The sequence below is a fragment of the Centropristis striata genome, chromosome 16 (genome assembly GCF_030273125.1).
Source record: "Centropristis striata isolate RG_2023a ecotype Rhode Island chromosome 16, C.striata_1.0, whole genome shotgun sequence".
NCBI classification, from domain to species: Eukaryota; Metazoa; Chordata; class Actinopteri; order Perciformes; family Serranidae; genus Centropristis; species Centropristis striata.
Window position 1 is genome coordinate 3,547,262 of NC_081532.1, and position 24,297 is coordinate 3,571,558.

The window sequence follows — 24,297 nt, forward strand, 5'->3', positions numbered from 1 at the left end:
TTTTATTTTTATTTTATTTTAGTAATTTTGTGTCTTTGTTGGTCATTTTGATACTGCCTCCAGCGGCCCCCAGGTAATTTGAGTTTGAGACCCCTGATCCAAGTATAGGTATGTTTCTCTTTTTTTTTTCCTCTCACTTTCTCCTATCTATTTCAGTCAATTATGTGTCCACTTTTACCAGATAATATTCAGGTATACTGTACATATTGCTTTTTGTGTTTTTTATTTTCCAAAGGATCAAAGTATCTTTATTCTCATAAACCGATGGCTCCAAGTTCAGGGTTGGAAGTTGTTTAAAAACTTGAAAGACATAACAGAATATTTTTGTACGAATTTTGAAGTTCAAAAATCAATAAAGATGTGTTAAAAAAAAGAAAGTGAGTTTAGAACCAGAATTAGTAGATCAGTGAAATAACAATGACAACATGTGAATGAGTTGATATAGTAATATTTATTTTTTTATATATATATATATTCATATATTTCCTCCTGTAAGAGACCGACTCTTGTTTACCTGAGGACAGTGACTTTAAGAGGTCCAGCATCAGCAAGTGATTGTAAAATGAGAAACAGAAAACAGCACAGCTGACAGGAATAAGTGGAGATTCTGGCTGGTTCAGAGTTCAGAGAACAGATAACAGATATAGTACCATGTTTGGTAAACTACTACATGCTGATGTTTAAATTGTTAAAGGGACGAGTCACCCCCAAATCAAAAATATATAGTTTTTTCTTTTACCTCTAGTTCTTTTTATCATTCTAGATTGTTTTGCTGTGAGTTGCAGAGTGTTTAAGATGCTGGCAACAGAGATTTTTTGGTCATAATTTCTGGAAAATAAAACGTTTTGCTGCTTTGAGCACCACTACACTGTAAAAAAAGAAATACAGTGAGTGTATGTAAATGTAAATAACTGCAAAAACTGTAATTTATAACTGAATAATCCCACTACTTTTAGGATAATTGTGTCATTATGGTACTTCTCCATTAATTTTAATAAAAAAAATTATATTTTTTACAGCAAAACTGTGTTTTCTACAGTTTTTGACAGTAGAGTTTAAAGTTTTAAGCTAGTATTCGCAGTTATTAAAAGTATCTACTACAGTGATGTACAATGTTTAATTTTTCGGCCCATTTCTGATGCAATTTGACAGAGTTTTACTGTAATTTCTACAAACATTTTTTTTTACAGTGTAACCAAGTGCCATATAGTTCTATTCAGGGTTCGTACACTTTAGCAGCGAGCAGTTTCTTTTTGCACTTTTTGCAACTGTTTATTGTACTGTAACTGTTTATTATAAATATTTAACCTGTGGTTCTGTTAATTTTTACATGTTGGATTTTTCTTGTTAATAAAAATATTTCTGTTAAATTTTGGGGTCTGTTTTTATCCTTGTAGTATCGAAAAATAGTATCGAGTATCTAATATTTTAATGAGTATTGGTATCGAGTTGAAAATTTTAGTATCGTGACAGTCTATAGATGGATATTCAGTCAAATTGCAAGAGAAATACAGTAAGAATTTAAAGCATTTACAAGCACTTTATCCAAAATTTTTAAACCTTGAAAATACATTTAAATTTGAGCATTTTCAAGGATTTCAAGCACCCGTACGAACCCTGAATATTATATCTAAGAGAAGGCAGATATTTCGGTAACGCTTTATATTAATTTCCTCGTAATAACCATTAATTAACAAGTAATAAGGCCCTTGTAAGTCCTTACAAGATGCTTAACATTATTGTGTGTTTATAAGCTTATATAAGTATTAATAATGGCATTACAAACACCCATGACCCACCCATTATGTCTTTGCCATGCCTTTATTAATCTTATTTTGTTTGCTTATTGATATTAAAATATACTTGGTAACACTTTACAATAACCATCATTTATAAATGGTAAACAGATAGTTTATTAATGTTTAATCATCATTTATAAACCATATATAGGCCATTTAGAATGGTGAATAGAAAATGTAATAATGTTGAACTATAATTTATAAATGCCAAATAGATTACTTTACCATAAACAAACATAATTGTTAGTTTACTAATAGCTTTACACTAATTATAACATTTTTAACACCATATTAATTATGTAAATTATTTCAAAATTATTCTTACACCTTTAAGAACTTGCTTGAAACCATTTAAAGATTAAATATGTATAGAATTTTGTAAATGGTTAATAATAATTGGTTTATAAACCATCTATAAACATCACTTAGATGGTTATTGTAAAGTGTTACCATATACTTTATTGCTCATCTATTATAAGTTAACTATAAGTTAATTATGCTTTTTGCAACTACCGGATCTAAAGCGAGAACAATGCCTTATTACTAGTTAATTAATGGTTATTAAGGACTTTATTATAAAGCTTTACTGTATATTTCTACTGGTGATATCTCCAGCACAAGGCAACTCACACCACAACAATCTTTGATGATAAATAGCGCTACAGGAATGAGAAAAATATATATTTTTGATTTGAGGGTGAACGGTCTCTTTATCACAGCAGGATCACAGTGACTGGAATCAGCCCCTTTACACTTAAACTACAGGAGCTTCAGGTTCATAGAAACAGAAGAAAGATGCTTCAGTTGTCTCACAAAATCGGGTCAAAGTGGTCGCACAGTGTTACAGAAAGTGCTAGAAAATGTTTCCCGTCTTACAGAATCAACATGTTTTTTTCTTTTTTTGTTAAATGAGTGGCAAAGAGAGAGTCAGTGGCTGAGAGTGTAGGCTGAAGCCGCAGCGCCACTCCAATCCCGTTTCAATTTCTGTCCTTTTTTGGCACAATTGGAGTAGCTTTCTCAGCTGTCATTTGCTAATTGAGTTTAGCAGGCGCATCAGTGCCAGTCCTCCCCCACAGGGACACCAGCAGAGGTGGGCATTACAGGGCTTTTTTGGATTAGGTTGAGTTCATGGCCAGTTTTCCACTCCAAGTCTGGTGGTCCATGCCACCCTGCACACCCAGGGGTAGTGTTGTCCCAACAGGACATTCTTCCAGCCACTTCCTGCCTCTACAAGGCTTCCCTTCACTCCCTGAAAGGGCACAAAGCTCATCTGCTCCTCCAGACGGAAGATCTCGGTCAGATCTTTGATCCTGATGAGTCGATGATTTACCTCTCGCTTTCATAACTACATTCTGTTTGGTTGCTTTTTTTTTGTTTTTTTAAAACCACGTCTGCGTTTCTCACCTTTGGCTTTTATGTGCAAAAGCTACTTTGAGCAAACAGGCAGAATAACGAACACGTTTCAAGACCGATACAGTAATAAACATCATCACAAGTTCTATCTAAGGACTTACTGGGGAAATTCAACTCCCCAGTTTGTATAAAAGGGTAATTATACCCAGTAAAGGTAAACAATGGTACACATATATACCTGTATATTCCTTAGTAGTTCTCTGGTAATCTTATCGACCCTTTTCTTTCCTGGCTAGAGACTACTTATCAAAACAAAATGAATACAACTCGTCCCATCCATCCAGCCGACTACAGTGCTGATTTGAATATTGGTGAGAGTCAAGTCATCATCTGTACAGCTGCTCTGTACTATGGCTCTGCTCCAGAACTTATGACACTGATGTAAAAAGCAATGGCAACATAGCATACAATAAAACCAGTTTCAAAGACGTGGCAACAGCAGAACGAATACTAACAGCGTTGTTTCAGGAAACACGCGTCCACGTTGAGGTTCGGAACAAACAACTACAATAATAAACAACAACAACATAAGCTGATAAAATGCACCGACAGCAAGCTAAAAAAACAGAGTCCATATAGACATACGGAGGGCGAGTGGCGATTTATGTGTTGAATCTAGGGTTGTCAAAAGTATCGACACTCAAAAAAGTATCGATACTAAAACGTTGTATCCGGATACGATACTCATTTTCAAAAGTATCGATACCTAGCCAAGGAATGGACACTTAAGTTATTATTTTTTTTATCAAGCTCGCCTAATATTGTGCACAGCATACAACCTCAAAATATTGTTCTAATTGTTATTGTTTATTGTATTTATTTATTTTCTGCACTACATCAGACCTGAAGCTTGTTATCATAGTTGCAGTTTCTTTTTGCACAACATGTTGCATTTTTTTTGTTAATAAAAAATATTTTTTAAATTTAAATTTTGGGTTTTTTTGTTTTTATCCTTGTGGTATCGAAAATGGTATCGAGTAGGGTTGTCAAAAGTATCGATGCTCAAAAAAGTATTGATACTTAAACGTTGTATCCGGATACGATACTCATTTTCAAAAGTATCGATGAAAAGTGTTATTTTCTCTCTTGAAGTCCCAGAATGAAACAGAGAAAAGTCGACTTATCAAGCTTGCCTAATATTGTGCACAGCATACAAATATTGTTCTAATTGTTATTGTTTATTGTATTTATTTATTTTTTGCACTACCTCAGACCTGAAGCTTGCTATCACAGTTGCAGTTTCTTTTTGCACAACTGTTTTTTATTATAAATATTTAACCTGTGGTTCTGTTCATTTTTACATGTTGCACTTTTCTGTCAAATTTTGGGGTCTTTGTTTTTATCCTTGTGGTATCGAAAATGATATCGAGTAGGGTTGTATCGATACTCAAAAAAGTATCGATACTAAAACGTTGTATCCGGATACAATACTCATTTTCAAAAGTATCGATGATCTGAAGCTTGTTATCATAGTTGCAGTTTCTTTTTGCACAACTGTTTTTTACTTTAAATATTTAACCTGTGCTTCTGTTCATTTCTGTTGCATTTTTCTTGCAAATAAAAATATTTCGGTTAAATTTTGGGGGTCTTTGTTTTTATCCTTCGAAAACGGTATTGAATATTTTCCTGAGTATCGGTCTCGAGCTGAAAATGTTTAGTATCGTGACAACCCTAGTTGGATCCAACACAAATAAATGTAAATAACATTCCTGCTTTTCTTCCTCAACAGAAAGATAAATCTCTCTCTGGTGAAGCCATGCATGAGGTGGACTCATTACTCCCTTTTCTAAGGCGTGGACCGTTAGGACCCTCAAAAGGATCCTTAGTCCTGAGACAACTGAGTCCTTAGTGTCCATGCTGAGCATAGTTAGAACCTCACTATGTCCAGTCTCCTCACTGCACCTTCCCATCCAGCTCTTTACTCTTCTCCCCGTCGTTTGCAGCCATTGACTTCCAGTAGCGATGGCAGGATAACTCCAGCAGCTCCAGCCCTCCGATCAGCTTCTGCTGGGCCACGAACACGCCCACCATGACGATAAAATAGAGCCTGAAGGGAGCCCACATCCACAGGCCGGTGAAGCACAGAGCGATGAAGCTGCTCCAGTAGAGCAGCGAGGCGCCTTTGATCAGGAACACCCTCAGCTCCGTCTTGCAGGGCGGCACGCGGGCCACGCCGTCCCGGTCGAAGCCGCGCGGCTGGCCGGAGTAGAAGTCTCGCAGACGGATCTCCTTCTCGGCCCAGCGGTCCCGACACCAGGACTCCAGGTGGGAGGAGGAGGAGGGCAGCGAGGCCACGGGGTAGCGCCGCACGTGGAAGTGGATCTCGCGGGGGAAGAGACCCAGGATGAGGTGGCGTTCCGTCTGGGGGATGTTCTTGGGGTACGCCACCGTGATGTCATGGACGGCATCCAGGTTGTCTCCTAGGGAACAGGGAGACAGTTTTAAATTATTAAATAAACAACACTTTATGATACAATCATCTAATAAACATATGTAACATTGACAAGACTGGAAAAGTATAAAAAATGTGGAAAAAACTTTTTCAACATTCAAAATCAATCAGACTTTAGGGAAATGATCTTGCTGCATGGACAGATAATTTACCTTGACAAGATTTCTTAAATTAAGATTATTAAATCTAGAAATAAGCATGTTGAACACTTAAAATAAGAAATTAACTCTTAAAACAAGATAAATTATCTAAAACTTCTATATCAAAGTTTTTTTTTATCTTGGTAAGAACCAAATAATTTGCAGTGCATACAAGATAAATGTAGCACAAAGTGCTTCACATAAAAAAGGAGATAATAATAATAATAATAATAATAATACCAACAATAATAATAATAAAACATAGAAACAAGCAAACACCTTCCATCTCATTATAAACAAAGCACAAACTGAAGAAGCTCCATCTCAACGTGGAGCAGTGAGGAAACACTGGAGGCAGCTTAGAAATTATTAGATAAAATAAATAAAAAATAAAGTAAGGTAAGATAAAATTAAATTAAAAACAAAAGTAAATAACACCAATAAAAAGTTAAAAAAAGCTAATAATTAAAAAGTAGAGCATGATAAATAAATAAATAAATAAATATATATATATATATATATATATATATATATATATATATATATATATATATATAAATAGTAGCAAATAAAAAAATAAAAAAATAGAGAGGATGTTGTAGCAGGTTAGAAATTAATTAGATAAAATACATTAAAAAAAATAAGTAAGGTAAGATAAAAAATAAAAATAAAATAATGAAGAATAATGATATATATATATATATATAATAATTGCAAATAAATTGCACATAAATAAAGAGGATGTTGCAGGTTAGAAATTAATTACATAAAATAAAATAAAAAAGTAAATAACACCAATAAAAAGTTTAAAAAAAGCTAGATAAAAAAAGATGAAAACAAATAAACAGTTAGAGCTTGATAAAAAAAAAAATATATATATATAGACTAACAAATAGCAAATAAATAAATAATAAATGAAAGATGTTGTAACACTAACATGCATGAGCAGAAAAATCTTTAAAAACTGTTCAAGTAAAAGCCAAATTAAAAAGATAGAAGTCTTAAGTTTGCTCTTAAAAAACTCCTCAACAATCCAAGCTGACTGTAAACTACAGAGCTGCAAACACCACAGTCTTATGATCCCTTTCCCACATTTCCACGCTGCTTATTAGAACTGCTGTGCACCTTTTTAAACCCCAGCTCTCAGCTCCATTACACATGTTCCTCTAATTATCCCGGGGCTTAGAGCGTCATCCCCCCGCTGCCGTCAAAACTACCAGCAGACTACCGTCACTGAGCTGCACCACTCACACACACACAGATGAATGAAATATCAAGCGGACAGGATGACACCTGCCAGCGCCTCTACAGCTCAGCTCATCTCCACCACAGTAAAAATAGAGCTGAGAGGAGCTGAGAGGAGCACGCTGGACCGGGACAAAGACAACATGCGCAGCTTGTCAGTCAGCGGTGCAGAAAGAGGAGGAGGAGGAGGAGGAGGAGAGAATTAGCTAAGTCTGATGACATCACACTGACTCTCAACACCTGCCTGGAGAGTTAGTGCCATGCCATATATATATATATATATATATATATATATATATATATATATATATATATATATATATATATATATATATATATATATTGACTATTATAGACTAATAAATAGTAGCAAATAAATAAAAATTACAATAAAATGTAAAAAAGCTCGATAAAAAGATGAAAACAATAAATAAATTAAAAAGTAAAGCAGGATAAAATATATATGTATGAAAAAAGACTAATAAGTAATATTAAATAAATAAATAAAAATAAAGGTAATATCAAATAAAATAAAAACAAAAGTAAATAATAACAATAAAATGTAAAAAAGCTCGATAAAAAGATGAAAACAATAAATAAATTAAAAAGTAAAGCAGGATAAAATATATATGTATGAAAAAAGACTAATAAGTAATATTAAATAAATAAATAAAAATAAAGGTAATATCAAATAAAATAAAAACAAAAGTAAATAATAATAATAAAATGTAAAAAAGCTCGATAAAAAGATGAAAACAATAAATAAATTAAAAAGTAAAGCAGGATAAAATTAATATGTATGAAAAAAGACTAATAAGTCATATTAAATAAATAAATAAATAAAGGTAATATCAAATAAAATACAAAACAAAAGTAAATAATAATAATAAAATGTAAAAAAGCTCGATAAAAAGATGAAAACAATAAATAAATTAAAAAGTAAAGCAGGATAAAATATATATGTATGAAAAAAGACTAATAAGTAATATTAAATAAATAAATAAAAATAAAGGTAATATCAAATAAAATAAAAACAAAAGTAAATAATAATAATAAAATGTAAAAAAAGCTTGTCAGTCAGCGGTGCAGAGAGGAGGAGGAGGAGGAGGAGGAGGAGAGAATTAGCTAAGTCTGATGACATCACACTGACTCTCAACACCTGCCTGGAGAGTTAGTGCCATGCTCAGCATCCAGGGGAGGAGGTGGGGGGAGGAGGTGGGGGGAGGAGGTGGGGAGATGAGCCGGCGGTGCCAGAGGTTGTGTTTAAGACCTCTGGAGGAGCGCCAGAATTAGCTCATAGGGAAACATGAGAGTCTCTGGGGTGCTGTAATGGCTGCAGGAGGATGAAGCATACGTCTGAACAATAACAGGTATGAGCTGTCGGACAAACCGCACCACTGATTACCTACAATCACCATGAACACATGTAATTCCCCCTTTTTTTTGTGGTTTTGCTGATAAAATATTTCCATCATGATGACTTGGCTTTGTGTCCAGCAGATTCTTGTACAGTGCAGTTTCTCTACTGTCTGAATTGATCACAATCGGTGAATTTAATTCTATTCTAAAGGACAAAGAAATTCGCTAATAGTTTGGGATTTGTCAATAGTTTTAATTTTTAATTTTGTTGTGATTTTTTGTTTAGTTAATTTTAATGAGGTGAGTGTGTTTGCTAGTTTTAAATTAGTTTATTTTTGGGAAAATGCTTAGTTTTAGTTTAGTTTTTATTAGTTTTAGTTTAGTTTTTATTAGTTTTAGTGTAAGTTTCAGTTTAGTTTTTATTAGTTTTAGTGTTAGTTTTAGTTTTTTTGTAATGTGGTATTTGTTGGGTGCAGATTCAAAAAGTCACAATAAATAAATGTTGCCCCAATAAGTTTATTAAGTCATAAAACCAGATAGATGAAATAGATTTCATTTCAACCAAAAAGGTTTACGTATGAAAAAAGTTGACAAAGACGAAAACGAAGGACATTTTCACTATAATTTTAGTTAGTTTTAGTTAGTTTCGTAACCACAAAATACAGTTTCAGTTAGTTATCGTTTTTTAAAGAACTCTCGTTTTTATTTTTATTTCAGTTAACAAAAATGTTTTTTCAATTCTAGTTTTCGTTATTTCGTTAGTTTTCGTTAACTATAATAACCTTGCTTATAAGTCTCTACTGAGGCTCCTGTGTTGTTATGATGGCTGTATTTGTATTTAATTGTTTATGATAACTGTGTTTAAATGTTGTAACTTGTCTCTTTTTATGCTGCTTTCTTGGCCAGGTCTCTCTTGGAAAAGAGATTATTTTAATCTCAGATTAGGAGATATATATATATATATATATATATATATATATATACTAATGGTCTGTATTTTCATTACTTTAAAGCAGGGGTCTCAAACTCAAATTACCTGGGGACCACTGGAGGCAGTATCAAAATGACCCAAAAAAGACACACAATTACAAAAAAAAAAGACACAAAATGACCAAAAAATACACAGCGTTACCAATAGACACAAAATTATCTAAAAAAAGACACAAAATGACAGAAAAAAAAAACTAAATTACTTAAAAAAGGAACAAATTATTTTAAAAAGACACAATTACCAAAAAAAGATACAAAATTACCAAAAAAAAGACACAGAATTACCGAAAAAAGACACAAAATTATTTAAAAAAGGACACAAAATTATAAAAAAAAAGACACAAAATTATTATTTTTTAAAAGACACAAAATTACCAAAAAAAAAAAAGACACAGAATTACCGAAAAAAGACACAAAATTATTTAAAAAAGGACACAAAATTATAAAAAAAAAGACACAAAATTATTATTTTTTAAAAGACACAAAATTACCAAAAAAATTAATTAAAGGGACCTTCCACACACAACATGGTAAAGTGCCATTCATATAAAACTCACATTAAACTTTCATATCAAGGTGGGGGCCACAAAATATCGTCTCGAGGGCCGCAATTGGCCCGCAGGCCGCGAGTTTGAGACCCCTGCTTTTAAGCAATTGTGAGTTTCAGAATACTTCATGTAAGAGAAAGTTAAGAGCAGAAAAAATAAATGTTCTTGCATGAGGCTCACTGTCTTTGTGTCTAAATAACATCAATCACTACACTGAGCACTGAGTAACAACAACATTTTATTATGAGCAGATCATAATCATGTTTAATGTTCATTGAATTATTCCAGAGACGGTTTACGTGGATCACTACTCACCTTTTCGTAGTCTATCCACGATGAAGGTGAATCCGGTGCTGCGGGGATGCAGCACATACTCAAACTTTGGCAGGTTGTTCTGAGCAGCGAACACGTCACTTTTGGCTCGTGTGTTTTCTGTAACAAACACAAACAACTTCAATCAACATATTACAAGGTGTTAATCATGGTAAATATGCTGCATGTGGAAATAGTTCTGATTGAAGAGACATCAACTATGGGTATAAATGTATTATATTCAGATACAGTAATTGTTTACTTATTTAAAGGCACAACGGAAAATTGTTATTTCATCACTAAGTATTACTTGGTAAACTAGGAATATACAGGTATAAGTATACAGTCATGGAGAAAATATTAGTCCACCCTTGTTTTCTCTTTGCATACATATATTTTTTTTTCTTTCAATTTTTCATTATTTTTATTTTTTTGTAGATATATATATTCACATCTACAAAAAATAAGATATGTAGATATATATATCTACAATAAATAAATAATGAAAAATTGAAAGAAAAAAATAAGAAAATAAACACAAAAATATAGTATAAAAATAAATAAATAAATACAAAAGTAGAATAAATATTAAATTAATAATATAAAAAAATAATTAATACAAAAGTAGAATTTAAAATAAATAAATACAAAACTAGAAATATTTAAGTGCACATACATACAAAATAAAAGTAATAGTTAAATTCCAAATATAATATTGGATTTTTATTATTGATTAATTTTGTCAAGGTAGAAGTAATTTTAATGACTTAATAAACTGTTATGAGATTTAATTTGTTTTTTTATGTTATATATATGAGATATCTAGCCATGTTCTTGATAATAACCAAAATAATTATCAAGAAAACCATGTTAAGTGTCTAGATATCAGCTCTTAAATTAAACTCTTATCAGCTGTTCTTGTTGTGTGAATCAAAGTTTTTGAAACCAAATCAAATCATTGATTTTTTTAAGGTTTTATGGGGGGATTTTTGTCTATTCTTGAGTGTAACAAATGGCAACAGCCCAAATATAGCTGCTGCAACAACTTGTGAGCCATAACTGAGCATGTGATTGGACATCACATTACCCATTTTCTGCCAAAGAACCAGCTCTCAGCCAGGAAAACTACTGCTGACCTACTATCTACCCCTAAAGATCCTGTCTTGCACAAAAAAAGATTTAAAAAAATCGTCTATGCAGGTTTCACTGGGCTAATAAGGTCTAAAACAACAGTTTTGCAATAAATACAACTTTAATTTAAATCATGATTTAATTTGTTTTTTATGTTTCACCAAAATCATTATCAATAAAACCATGGAAAATGTCCAGATATCAGCACTTAAATTAAAATCTTATGAGCTATTGTTGTTGTTATCATTATATTTGTACAAACAAATGTACCTTTAGTTATACCAGATATTAAAATGAACAAGAAAGCAAAGAAAACAAGGGTGGTCTAATCATTTTTTCCATAACTGTATATAACTGCACGATACTCGTAATGTAGAGTGAAGCATTATTAGTAGTAATCTGTGTTAAAATGAGTAGCTTTTTATTCCAAGGCATAATAATGTTTTTCCTTGGTGTGTGTTAGCTGTGAATGTAGTTATGAGGTAACAGGAAATGGCCACATTCATGAAATACATCCAGCGGTGACAAACGCTTACACATTTGTAAGAACCACATGGGGACATAAACACTGGAGAAATGTTGTTTATTAACCAACATTCCTGCAGGAACCTGTTGCAGGAACATGTAAACTATATCATGACCCATTAGTCTTATTATGCAACGAGTAGATTTTGTAGGACAAAAGGACTCTGGTCAGGCTGTTGATGAGGCCAAGATTAGAATAGTTTGGGATTTTTCATTAGTTTTAGTTTTAATTTCGTTGTGAATTTTTGTTTTCAAATTCAGTTAGTTTTAGTTAGTTTTTAGAGTGAGTTTTCCAGTTTTAGTTTAGTTTTCATTTTTTGAAAATGCTTAGTTTTAGTTATTTTGTAATGGGCTATTATTATTATTAGTATTATATATGTGTTGGGTGCCAGATTCAAAGAGGTCATAATAAATGTTTCCTTTATTTCCTTTGGTTTATTCATCTCAGCCCCAATAAGGTTATTAACTCTTACAGTTCTGGGTGTTTTGAATTTTGTTTTTCGAGTGTAGACATCCCAGTCTCAGTAAACATATTTACCATGTGTTGCATGTTCTAATAGAAACACTGAATTATGAATGAAAAAAGTTGACAAAAACGAAAACTAAGGACATTTTCACTTTAATTTTAGTTAGTTTTAGTTAGTTTTGTAACCTCACAATACAGTTTTAGTTACTTACCGTTTTTTTTTTTTTAAACTCTAGTTTTTATTTTTATTTCAGTTAACGAAAATGTTTTTTCAATTCTAGTTTTTGTTATTTCGTTAGTTTTCGTTAATATAATAACCTTGGATGAGGCCTCTGTTCTCACAGGGGGGCGAAGCTGTGACCTGTCATTCTTATACAATCCTGCATTCAATTCACACTTTAGCTTTACAGGCTTCAGAAGGTCATTTCAGTCATTTTGTGTCTTTTTTTTGTCATTTTGTGTCTTTTTAAAGTAACTTAGTATTTTTTCAGTCATTTTGTGTCTTTTTTTTTGTCATTTTGTGTCTTTTTTTGTCATTTTGTGTCTTTTTTGTGGTCATTTTGCGTCTTTTATTAGTAATTTTGTGTCTTTTTTTGTCATTTTGTGTCTTTTTAAAGTAATTTAGTATTTTTTCAGTCATTTTGTGTCTTTTTTTGTCATTTTGTGTCCTTTTTTTGTCATTTTGTGTCTTTTATTAGTAATTTTGTGTCTTTTTTTTGGGTCATTTTGTGTCTTTTATTAGTAATTTTGTGTCTTTTTTTGGTCATTTTGATACTAGGTTCTATTCTAGGCACTATTCTAGGTGTTTTACAATGTTGTGATGCTTTTATTTTGAAAAGGCACCGTCACAGGCGAACCTGTGACCTGTCATTCTTATACAATCCTGCATTCAATTCACACTTTAGCTTTACAGGCCTCAGAAGTGGTCATGGAAATGTTTAGAGGGGCTTAAGTGCACTTGGGACCTGATCCTGTAGATGCAGCTCTGGATGTGTGCCAAGAGTAAAAGAACAGGACCACTTCCGCTGGAACATGCTCTATATATCCCCGTTTGCGTCAAATTAAGCCGTAAGGGTTAAGAGGCTTAAATGTAGACGTGAGTGTGCATGTAGACACACACAGGCGCAAACGTAACACCAAAAGTGAAACGGCCTATGAAGACCTAAATCTGCCGGCCAATTATGATGTAACTTGCCTGGGCCCCTCATGACATCATGATATGTAAAGAGAAGTTAAGCCTCTCTGGGTAAAGCTACTCGGCTCTTTGATTGGCTTAGCCCTGCTCTGAGAGGGCTTTAGACCGTGGTGTCGCTGTTGCTCCGACTGAAACATCAGAGCATTCCTGCAGAAATGACTGTGTGGGGTGTGTGAGGAGGGATTGTGTTCTGCCTGATCACTTGTGTTGGGAAATTGTGTTTGTATAACAGTGTCAGTGCAGAGACAGGTGTCCAGAAACCGCTCGGTGGGTGACATAATCTCACAATAACAACTCAAATGTGGACAAATTGTCCCATGAATGGATGGACTGTTGCAGGGCTGGGCAATTCATTTTCCCAAGGGGCCACATGACCAGTAGCATGAAGGTTGCAGGGGCCAGAGCAAAACTCTCTCGCTTTATAAAATACAGTAGATCACGGGTTTCAAACTTGCGGCCCGTGGGCCAATTTCGGCCCTTGTGACGATATTTTGTGGCCCCCACCTTGATATGAAAGTTAAATGTGAGTTTTATATGAATGGCACTTTACCGTGTTGTGTGTGGTCCCTTTAATTCATTTTTTTGGTGATTTTGTGTCTTTTTTTGGTAATTTTCTCTTTTTTGTATAATTTTATGTCTTTTTTTTTAAATAATTTTGTGTCTTTTTTTGGTCATTCTGTTTCTTTTTTAAGTAATTTAGTTTTTTTCTGTCATTTTGTGTCTTTTTTTGGTCATTTTGTGTCTTTTTTTAATAATTGTGTCTTTTTTGGTAATTCTGTGTATTTTTTGTCATTTTGTGTCTTTTTTGTCATTTTGCGTCTTTTTAAAGTAATTTAGTTTTTTTCTGTCATTTTGTGTCTTTTTTTGTAATTTTGTGTCTTTTTTTTGTAATTTTGTGTCTTTTTTTTGTAATTTTGTGTCTTTTTTTTGTAATTTTGTGTCTTTTTTTGGTCATTTTGATACTGCCTCCAGCGGCCTCCAGGTAATTTGAGTTTGAGGTCCCTGCAGTAGATTATCTGGTTTTCAGCTGCTACAGATAAGAATACATGTTATAATAAGACTGTTAATGTGGAGTAAATCAAATCAAACATAGCAGTAAATACTCCAAAGACTATATCACTTTTCCATCTATTTCAAACACAACTGTAAATTACCTTTAGCAAGGTTCCTATTGGCGTTTTTGTATTTTATAGCTTGTTTTTCATGTTTCATGTTATTTTCTAGGTGTTTTACAATGTTGTGATGCTTTTATTTTGAAAAGGCCCCATCCAGTGTGAAACGGGTGCTTTTATTTTGAAATGTAGTGACAGGAAATAACAGGTGGAACGGTAAAAAACGAACGGTAAATAATAACGAGTGCGTCAAAATAAACCACCTTCAAAATAAAAGTACTGCGTTTGTATTGATTTCTAATTCCTTACCAGTGAGGTCGGTGCCCTCCGGAAACAGCAGCAGCTGCAGCGGCTCTCTGATGTCACAGAAGTAGTCCAGCATGTTCTCCAGGTGATTCTTGTCAGCTTCCCAGCGACGCTGGATAAAGACAAAGCAGGCCATCTGCATTGCCCAGCCTAGGAGCACATACAAGATCTTTACATGTGGAATTTATTTTCTTCTCATGCTCAACTGATTCACCAGCATCTTTATCAAGGGAAACACAGACATGGACATTTACACACAGGTTCCTGAACCTTTCAACTTCTTTTTTTGTTGTTGGAATAAACAACCCTAGGGCATTCAGAGGATTTATGGCTTTCCTAGAAATATTCACAATGATGGAATATCCAGATCAGAAGGGCTCTCAATCCAAGTGTCAAAAAATGCAATTCTTGCAGAAATCTCCATTACGTATTTTAAGGCATAACTGAAAATTGTTATTTCATCACTAAGTATTCCTTGGTAAACTAGGAATATACAGGTATAAGTATACAGTGATGGAAAAAAATATTAGACCACCCTTGTTTTCTCCTTGCATATATATATATTTTTTTTCTTTCAGTTTTTCATTATTATTTTTTTTGTGTATATATATATATATATATATATATATATATATATATATACATATACAAAAAAAAATAAATAATGAAAAATTGAAAGAAGAAAATAAATACAAAAGTAGAATTTAAAAATAAATACATACAAAAATAGAAGTAAATAAATGATATAAAAAATAATTAATACAAAAGTAGAATTTAAAAATAAATAAATACAAAAATAGAAATATTGAATACAACATACAAAATAAAAGTACTCGTTAAATTCCGAATATAATTTTGTCAAGGTAGAAGTAATTTTAATGATTTAATAAACTGTTATGAGATTTAATTTGTTTTTTTATGTTATATATATGAGATATCTAGCCATGTTCCATGGTTTTCTTGCCAAACCAAAATCATTATCAAGAAAACCATGGAAAATTGGAAAAATTATTAGATCACCCTTGTTTTCTCCTTGCTTTCCTGTTCATGTAATGGTAAAACAAAAGGTAATTTTTTTTGTACAAATATATATATCTAGCCATGTCCCATGGTTTTCTTGATAATAACCAAAATCATTATCAAGAAAACCATGTTAAGTGTCTAGATATCAGCTCTTAAATTAAACTGTTATCAGCTATTCTTGTTGTGTGAATCAAAGTTTTTGAAACCAAATCAAATCATTGATTTTTTTAAGGTTTTATGGGGGGATTTTTGTCCGTTCTTGAGTGTAACAAATGGCAACAGCCCAAATATAGCTGCTGCAACAACTTGTGAGCCATAACTGAGCATGTGATTGGACATCACATTACCCATTTTCTGCCAAAGAACCAGCTCTCAGCCAGGAAAACTACTGCTGACCTACTATCTACCCCTAAACATCCTGTCTTGCACAAAAAAAGATAAAAAATCGTCTATGCAGGTTTTACTGGGCTAATAAGGTCTAAAACAACAGTTTTGCAATAAATAAAACTTTGTGAAGGTTGAACTTTTATTATTGAAATTGTTTTGAAGAGAAATTAATTCATTTGGTGGTTGTGCTTTGTGGTAATGTTGAATTGTGTTGTGTTATACTGACACTATTTCTGTTATTTTGTCCAGTACATTTATATCAGTGAGGGAAGGCAAAATAACAGATTATTTTCATACCATTCTACTTCTCTTTGCATTATCCTGTTCCTCTTTTATATTTAGATGCAGGTGTGTCTCTTCTTTTAAAAGGGAAACTGCTTTGCAATGATGTAGCGATGCTTTTAAAGAAGTGCCTTGCAATGCATAAATTGTATTATGGTATGCAGAGGCGTGCAAGTCTGTGTGTGTGTGTGTGTGTGTGTGTTAGGGTTGTCAAAAGTATCGATACTCATTTTCAAAAGTATCGATACCTAGCCAAGGAATGAACACTTAAGTTATTGTTATTTCTTTATCAAGCTTTCCTAATATTGTGCACAGCATACAACCTCAAAATATTGTTCTAATTGTTTTTGTTTATTGTATTTATTTATTTTTTGCACTTCCTCAGACCTGAAGCTTGTTATCATAGTTGCAGTTTCTTTTTGCAGAACTGATTTTTATTATAATTATCTAGCCTGTGGTTCTGTTATTTTATTTATTTTTTTGAAAAATCTTTTTATTGGCATTTCTTATTAAACAAAAAACAGGTTACAGATTCTGTAAGTGTACACAATAACTCCCCCCACCACACCCGCCCATCCCACCCCATTGTCCCATATACAACAAAGAATACAACAAAGAAAGTAGTGCAATAAGGAAAACAGGAAAAAAACAAAAAAGTAACAGCTGAATGGACTGCTAAAAGAAAAGAAAAGAAAAAAATATATATTGTTAATTTTGACAATATTTCTGTTAAATTTTTCTTTGTTTTTATCCTTGTGGTATCGAATATTTTCCTGAGTATCGGTATCGAGTTGAAAATTTTAGTATCGTGACAACCCTAGTGTGTGTGTGTGTGTGTGTGTGTGTGTGTGTGTGTGTGTTCAGTTTGTCAAAAGTATCAATACTCAAAAAAGTTTCGATACCAAAACATTGTATCCGGATACAATACTCATTATGAAAAGTATTGATTGTTATTGTATTTATTTATTTTATGCACTACCTCAGACCTGAAGCTTGTTATCATAGTTGCAGTAACTGTTTTTTATTATAAATATTTAACCTGTGGTTCTATTCATTTTTACATGTTGCATTTTTCTTGTTAATAAAAATATTTCTGTTAAATTTTAAGGGTCTTTGCTTTTATCCTTGTGGTATCGAAAATGGTATCAATATACCATATCGAGTATCGGTATCGAGTTGAAAATTTTAGTATCGTGACAACCCTAGTGTGTGTGTGTGTGTGTGTGTGTGTGTGTTTGTGTGTGTGTGTATGTAGCCACTGTATACCCACCAAAGCCAGGAACAGCCTTCAGGGCAGCCTTGAGGCAGATCTTCTCCAGACGGAGGTAGCTGTACCTGAGCAGGCAGCACCAGAGGAACATCCAGTCCAGACGGGTCCGGTGGTTCATGATGATCACACTCCGCTCCCCGGGGATGAAACCATCACCTGTTATCACCACCTTCACACCAAATACCAGCTCCAGCAACGACTACGGAGGAGGACAGAGTCACCGGGATGGAGGGAGGATAAAGAAGAAGTAGAAAAAGGGGGAATGGAGAGGTAGAGAGGTAGAAAATGAAGGGGAGACAAGAGTGATCATTGAAAAAGAATGTAGAGGGAGAGAGGATGGACTGGGAAGAGGAAAAAGGTGGTAGGGTGAATTTAAGAGACAAGAGTGAGAAGAAAATAAATAAATAATACTGTCACTGTAAACACTGGAAAAAACATGAAGCTAACCAAGTATTTTCTTCTTATATCTAGCAATAGTATCATAATTTTTATTGTTTCGAGTATAATTTACCTACTGACCATAGATTTATGTCCTTATTTAATTATTAGTATTATTATTATTATATGCTTATCTAATTACCTTTTTGTTTAAACCTCTGAAGTCCAGGAGATTTTGGTTCAAATGTGTCAAAATAATAAATAATAAAACTACAAAACAGTCTATTTGCATGTAAATTAAAAATAGTAGTTTTCATTGTAGAAAGAAAATTCACTATTTAAAAATGGTCTAGAAACATAAATGGCACACAAAAATGACCAAAAAAGAGACAAAGACACAAAATGACAAAAAAAAGACACAAAATGACAAAAAAAAGACACAAAATGACAAAAAAAGACACAAAATGACAAAAAAAACGAGAGAAAATGATAAAAAAAGAGACAAAATGACTAAAAAAAAGACAACAGACACAAAATGACCAAATAAGACACAAGAAAAGACATAAAATGACTAGAAAAAAGACACAAGATGACTAGAAAAAAAGACACAAAATGACAAAAAAAGACACAAAATAACTAAAAAAAAAAGACACAACAAAATAGTCTAAGACTCCATAGAGTTAAGACCATCTGGAGGGACAGGGGTAGGTTAGCTAAAGGCTAAGCTGTTGTACACACCACAGGCAGGGTGAGCCAGGTAGCCACGATGCGATCAGTGATCCAGCGGTACCAGGCAGGAGACAGCAGCATGAGGGGCAGGAAGGGCCCCAGCATGAAGACGCTCCCAAAGAAGCTCCCCAGAAACAGGGTCACCACGAAGTAGAGGCCCCGCACCGACACCGCCATCTGGGGAGGGAGGAAGAAAACAAGATTAACCTGAATATAAAGTCATGCTGGATAAATCAAATGCTCGTGTGCACTCAGAGCATGAGTTGGCGTTGTTGTATGTAGATCAGGGATGGGCAACTTAAATGCTGCAGGGGGCCACAATTTATCATGTTCACTACCACAGGGCCACATATAGGAGCGTACACTTAACCAGATATGATGAAACTGCTATTTTAAATATGTTAACTGTGCAGTAACTTAACATATTTCATGCTCAAATGCATGTTTAACAGTATAAATAGGAATACATAAGGTTTGAAGCAAATAAAAAATAACCATTTACTGTGATTTCTATTTTTCAGTGCAAGAACAGCAGACCAACATTAATTGCAAGAAGTAATTTTGTGCATTTTTACACTGCACTTTTAAGATTTCATGCTCAAATGCATGTAGTTGTACTGAGGGCCACTTCAAGTGAGGGTGAGGGCCGTATGTGGCCCCCGGGCCTCCAGTTGCCCATCCCTAATTTAGAATAAAAAATGATGACGTTTAAGGAATTAATTCCTGACTTTGATTTCCATTACGGAAAGTATCTGAACTCTGTAACATGAACAAACGTGATTATCGACAGTCTCATCAATAGCACCGGCTGCTGTTGTGTTCTTCTTCTGACATATTTTCCCACAAACAGTGGAAAATCCAGGGCAGACATTCCTACTGTGGAATGTAAATAGGGGAACCTTTCTGACTGTGGGTAACAAATTGTGGGTGCATGGTCACTAAATCAAGTGTGGCTGTGGCTCGGAAATTATTCACATTATGTACAGGGGCACAAACTCAACATTTTTTGTCGTTCTTAAACATAAACCGGCCGTAAAATAGACATCCCCGGCTAGATCCACTGATACTGTAAAAATCTCTTTATTATCTGTGGGTGTATTACACCATTGAAGGCAATACTGTGAATTAAAAAGAGATTAAAATGAGATTTTTCCCATAATTGTGTCAGATTTTCCAGAAAATCTATATAGATAAAAGCATATAAAATTACATATACTGAGACAGAGGATTTCATCCTATATAATGGGCCGTTGTTAATAAAATAACTAAATTGAGTGTGCTTGACAAAATATATGTTATTCACCAGGCTTACTCTTATTCTTCCATTTCTTCAGTGTTTTTTTTTGGTCGACTACTCCTCCCAGAGTTTTTTTGTCGCACATACATTAGTGTGCTATGACTTTTCTAAAGGTTTCGGCAAACGTTTTTCATATTATTCGGCAAAAACACAACAAAAAATCCCCCCAATGTTACCCTATGGAGAGGCTAGAGTGCATGACATCATAACTAGAGTGCAGAGGGAGAGAAAACTGTCAAAAAATAAAGTTGAAAATTGCACTCGAGGCCGCAAATGCCACTCTACAGAAATCATTTACACACACCAACACCTGGTTTATTATCTTACAGGACTTCCTCCTCTTTTCCATTTTGAAAACAGTTCAAATTGTAATCTAATATTGTATGAATGAGAGTCACAGGCCTGAGTCAAGCACACTCAAAATGTCTTTGGATATTTTCTAGTTAGAAATGCATTTCCCAAAGGACTCCACACAAAAAAGATCCACATCTGTGTGGAGTAGAGCAAACCATCACCTGAAGCTATCAGTTATCTTTAACTAATGGAAAATTACATGATAACACATTAATAAAGGTATAATTGAGCTGATAAGCTTAAACTTTAATATGCTTTGATAAAGGCGTTAATGATTTGATTACATCCAGTAATCCATCCATACAGTTTTATAATTATCCTTATGATTCATTACAAGCTGGTGAACAATTATTATTCCCACAGGTGTAAGCATGACTAGGCCATTTTGAAAATGCAGCAATCAGTTTGAAATAAACTAGAGCTGCAACAATTAATCGAACAATAATCGATTACTGAATTAATCGTCAACTATTTAGATAGTCGAATAACTGGTTTGAGCAGTTTTTTTAAAGACAATATTCTCTGATTTCAGCTTCTTCAATGTGAATATTTCTGGTTTCTTTGTTCCTTTTTGACAATAAACTGAATATCTCTTCTCTTTCTTCTCAACCTTGGGGTCCCGACCCCAATTGGGGTCGCAAGATGATTTCTGGGGGTCGCCAAATCATTTTGGAAGTCAGCTCTGTCTCCACTGTGTTAAAGTGTTCATGTGTTAATGTGTTTTAGTCTTTTTGGTCATTTAATGTCTTTTTTTGGTCATTTTGTGGGTTTTTGTGTCTTATTTTGTGTCCTTTTTGGTAATTTTGTGTTTTTATTTTGTTATTTTGTGTCTTTATTGGTGATTTTGTGTCTTTTTTTGGTAATTTTGTGCCCCTTTTTTGGTAATTTTGTGTCTTTTCCGATCATTTTGTGTCTGTTTTGGTCAATTTGTGTCTTTTTCGGTGATTTTGTTTCCTTTTTTGGGTAATTTTGTGTCTTTTTTTGTTCATTTTGTTTCTCTTTTGGTCAATTTGTGTCTTTTTTGGTGATTTTGTGTCTTTTTTTGGTGATTTTGTGTCTTTTCTGGTCATTTTGTTACACACTCAGGAGGTCAGAATTGACCTTTAAACTTATAGCAAATGACTAAAACTAACAATAAAATATAAAAAAATATATTTCAATGCACAGACAGAGAGATGTTTTAGTTGTTGTCTGCTTCATTATTTGTCCAAAATTCATCGTATCAACTGAGTTTGTATGATCTGAACTGACTCAAAATGGTTGAGAACTACTGCTGTAGATGAATGGAAGCCATTTATGTAAACAGAACAAGAACGGCTGAGGGTGATCGTTATGGTAGCTTCAGCATTGCAGAAATACCCCGCGGTCATTAGATCCCTGAGGGAAGTGAACTGAGCCTGTAATCCTTCTGAAAACCAAGTAACAAGACCTTCAAGTGTCCATGACATATCTGATAAGTTTAAAGAGGCTCATCTGGACATGTCAATGGGGATCGCTTGCCATTCCAGTGACGTCAGTGGTGACCACTTAAAGCTTCCAATGGTACTCTGACATGTGGAACATGTCCTTACATATAATACATACACGTGTTTTTGCTTTTTTTTTGCCTGATTAGATTGCTTCTCAGGAGTGTGTGCTTGACTGAAGTTCCCTTCTCTCTCTTGTTCATCTTTTGTTGTACCTTATTAGTACATGGGATTTGTGATCTTGTGTAATTCCTAATCTGAATAACGTAAAACACCTGTGTTGGTGTGTAGGGCCTTAAAATAAAATGATCCAAATAACCACAAAGTAAAGTTGACTTAAGCACCAAAACAGACCATTTTATATACTTTCATGTAGTCAAAGCAAATCTTGGGTAAGTGAATGATTAACGCTCACAACCTAGTCAAGTTACCACTGAGAAAGTCACTTAAAAGGTGATGTCAGTGATTGTAATCCAATACATGTTTTGTCAAATTTAGCGAATATCGCCTTACATATCGATATATTTTTCAATTTGATATGGAATCAAACCGTATCGCATATTAGCCTGGCTAACACCAGACTATTCTCAAATGAGGTCTAGTCTGGCAACGAGCAATGTATTTCTCCGTAGAGGAGGTGTGGTTAACGATCCTCCAGAGCCGTTTATTGGGCGCTCAGAATGTCTATCAAAAGCGTCTGTAGGTAGCTCTTAGCCAATCAGATCAGTTATACCAGATGACGTAGTAGAGCTACAGAAATGGATGTTTGTTGTGTGTGTCTAGCGTCGCTAATAGCCCCGCTACCATAATGCCAGTGATCTCAGCGCAGCGCTGAGAGACCTTTCGCCTTTCAACTTTCGCTCTAAACTATTTAAAACACCGTCTACAGCTAAAGAGAGTTTCGCGTCTGCAGCAGCCATGTTGGATCCGGAAAACTACAAGCTTCCAAGTGCCGAGTAGTACGTGTCATCGTCTTGCCGTCCCTCCCCGCTCTGTGATTGGATCCCTAAAACAGGGCTACGAATGCTTCCTGGTTTCCAGACTGGATGGAGGTTCGAAATTAAATTCGAGCGCGCAAGGCAGTCTGGGTATACCCAGGCTAATCGCATATATCGATATAGATACATTTTTATTCTTTTTTATATATAAATGCTGTCCTAACTAGGGTTTGTCATATTTAGTTCTTTCGAAATGTTTGTTCTTCTTTTCTCATATAATTTTATTTATTTCAGAAAAAGATTGGCCTATTTTATTTCACAGCCTATTTTTATTTAAGATATTTTTATTTTAAATGTGCACTTTATGGAGTTTTTTTTTTTTTTTTAAAAAAGGTACTCCATAAAACTATTTGTGACATGTGACTTTGACTGAACATTTGCTCTCACTTTGCGATAAAAATATCAGGATATATATCGCATATCAATATTCAGCCTAAATATATCGGAATATGACTTTTGGTCCATATCGCCCAGCCCTACTCTTAAGACATATTTTCCTCCTGCAATTTGGATTTCACACTAGTCCATATTGCGATCAATCCGGCAGCCTCGGCTCAGAACCAAGAGGTGTATTTGTTTGGGTGTTGAGTCAAATATCAGCAATGTTTTGAATCACAGACTTCACTTTTAAATGTCAACCATTAAGATGTGTACACTTGCTACAGGCTGCGGGCGCTTGTGATGAATGACTATGTAAATAAACTTGATTTGACAGTGAAAGTGCAAGCAAGTTGCATCTTGATCTAGTTAGTGTGACCAGAACAGAACAGAACACTGCTGACAAACAGGCAGCATGTTCAGGAAACCTCAAACAACCCAATCAAACTATTAGATGAACTATTCCTGAGCTTAGCACTGGAACAAGTCCATTACTACCGAGTCCTTTGAGATAAAGGTTAAAAGGGGAATCACGGTGAGTCTTGATTTAATTAGGCCCTCGCCTTGCTGACGCAGGGAGTCTGAACTGATGCTACAGGGAGCCGTTCCCTCTCTGCAGGTGCTTTCTTCTTTTAAATGAACTGTGGTTCACACTTTCCACCTCAATTACTGTTATGATTGCGCAAGCCTTTAGCTCAGACTACCTGCCCCCAACACGCCCATCATCTTGCCCTCGTTGACG

The 24,297-nt window shown here is 34.1% G+C and overlaps 1 protein-coding gene across 1 annotated transcript in view; it reads right to left on the bottom strand.

Annotated features, from left to right (window-relative positions):
* Window positions 1-424: 424 nt before the first annotated feature.
* Window positions 425-24,297, bottom strand: part of lclat1 (lysocardiolipin acyltransferase 1) — a 29,655-nt gene continuing 5,782 nt past the window's right edge. The window contains exons 2-6 of the mRNA XM_059352684.1: window positions 19,072-19,239; window positions 17,956-18,154; window positions 14,997-15,143; window positions 10,262-10,378; window positions 425-5,632 (exon numbers count right to left, since the gene is read on the bottom strand). Coding sequence (XP_059208667.1) covers window positions 5,106-5,632; window positions 10,262-10,378; window positions 14,997-15,143; window positions 17,956-18,154; window positions 19,072-19,239 — 1,158 coding nt within the window. The 3' untranslated portion in view covers window positions 425-5,105. The remainder of the gene's footprint in view (window positions 5,633-10,261; window positions 10,379-14,996; window positions 15,144-17,955; window positions 18,155-19,071; window positions 19,240-24,297) is intronic.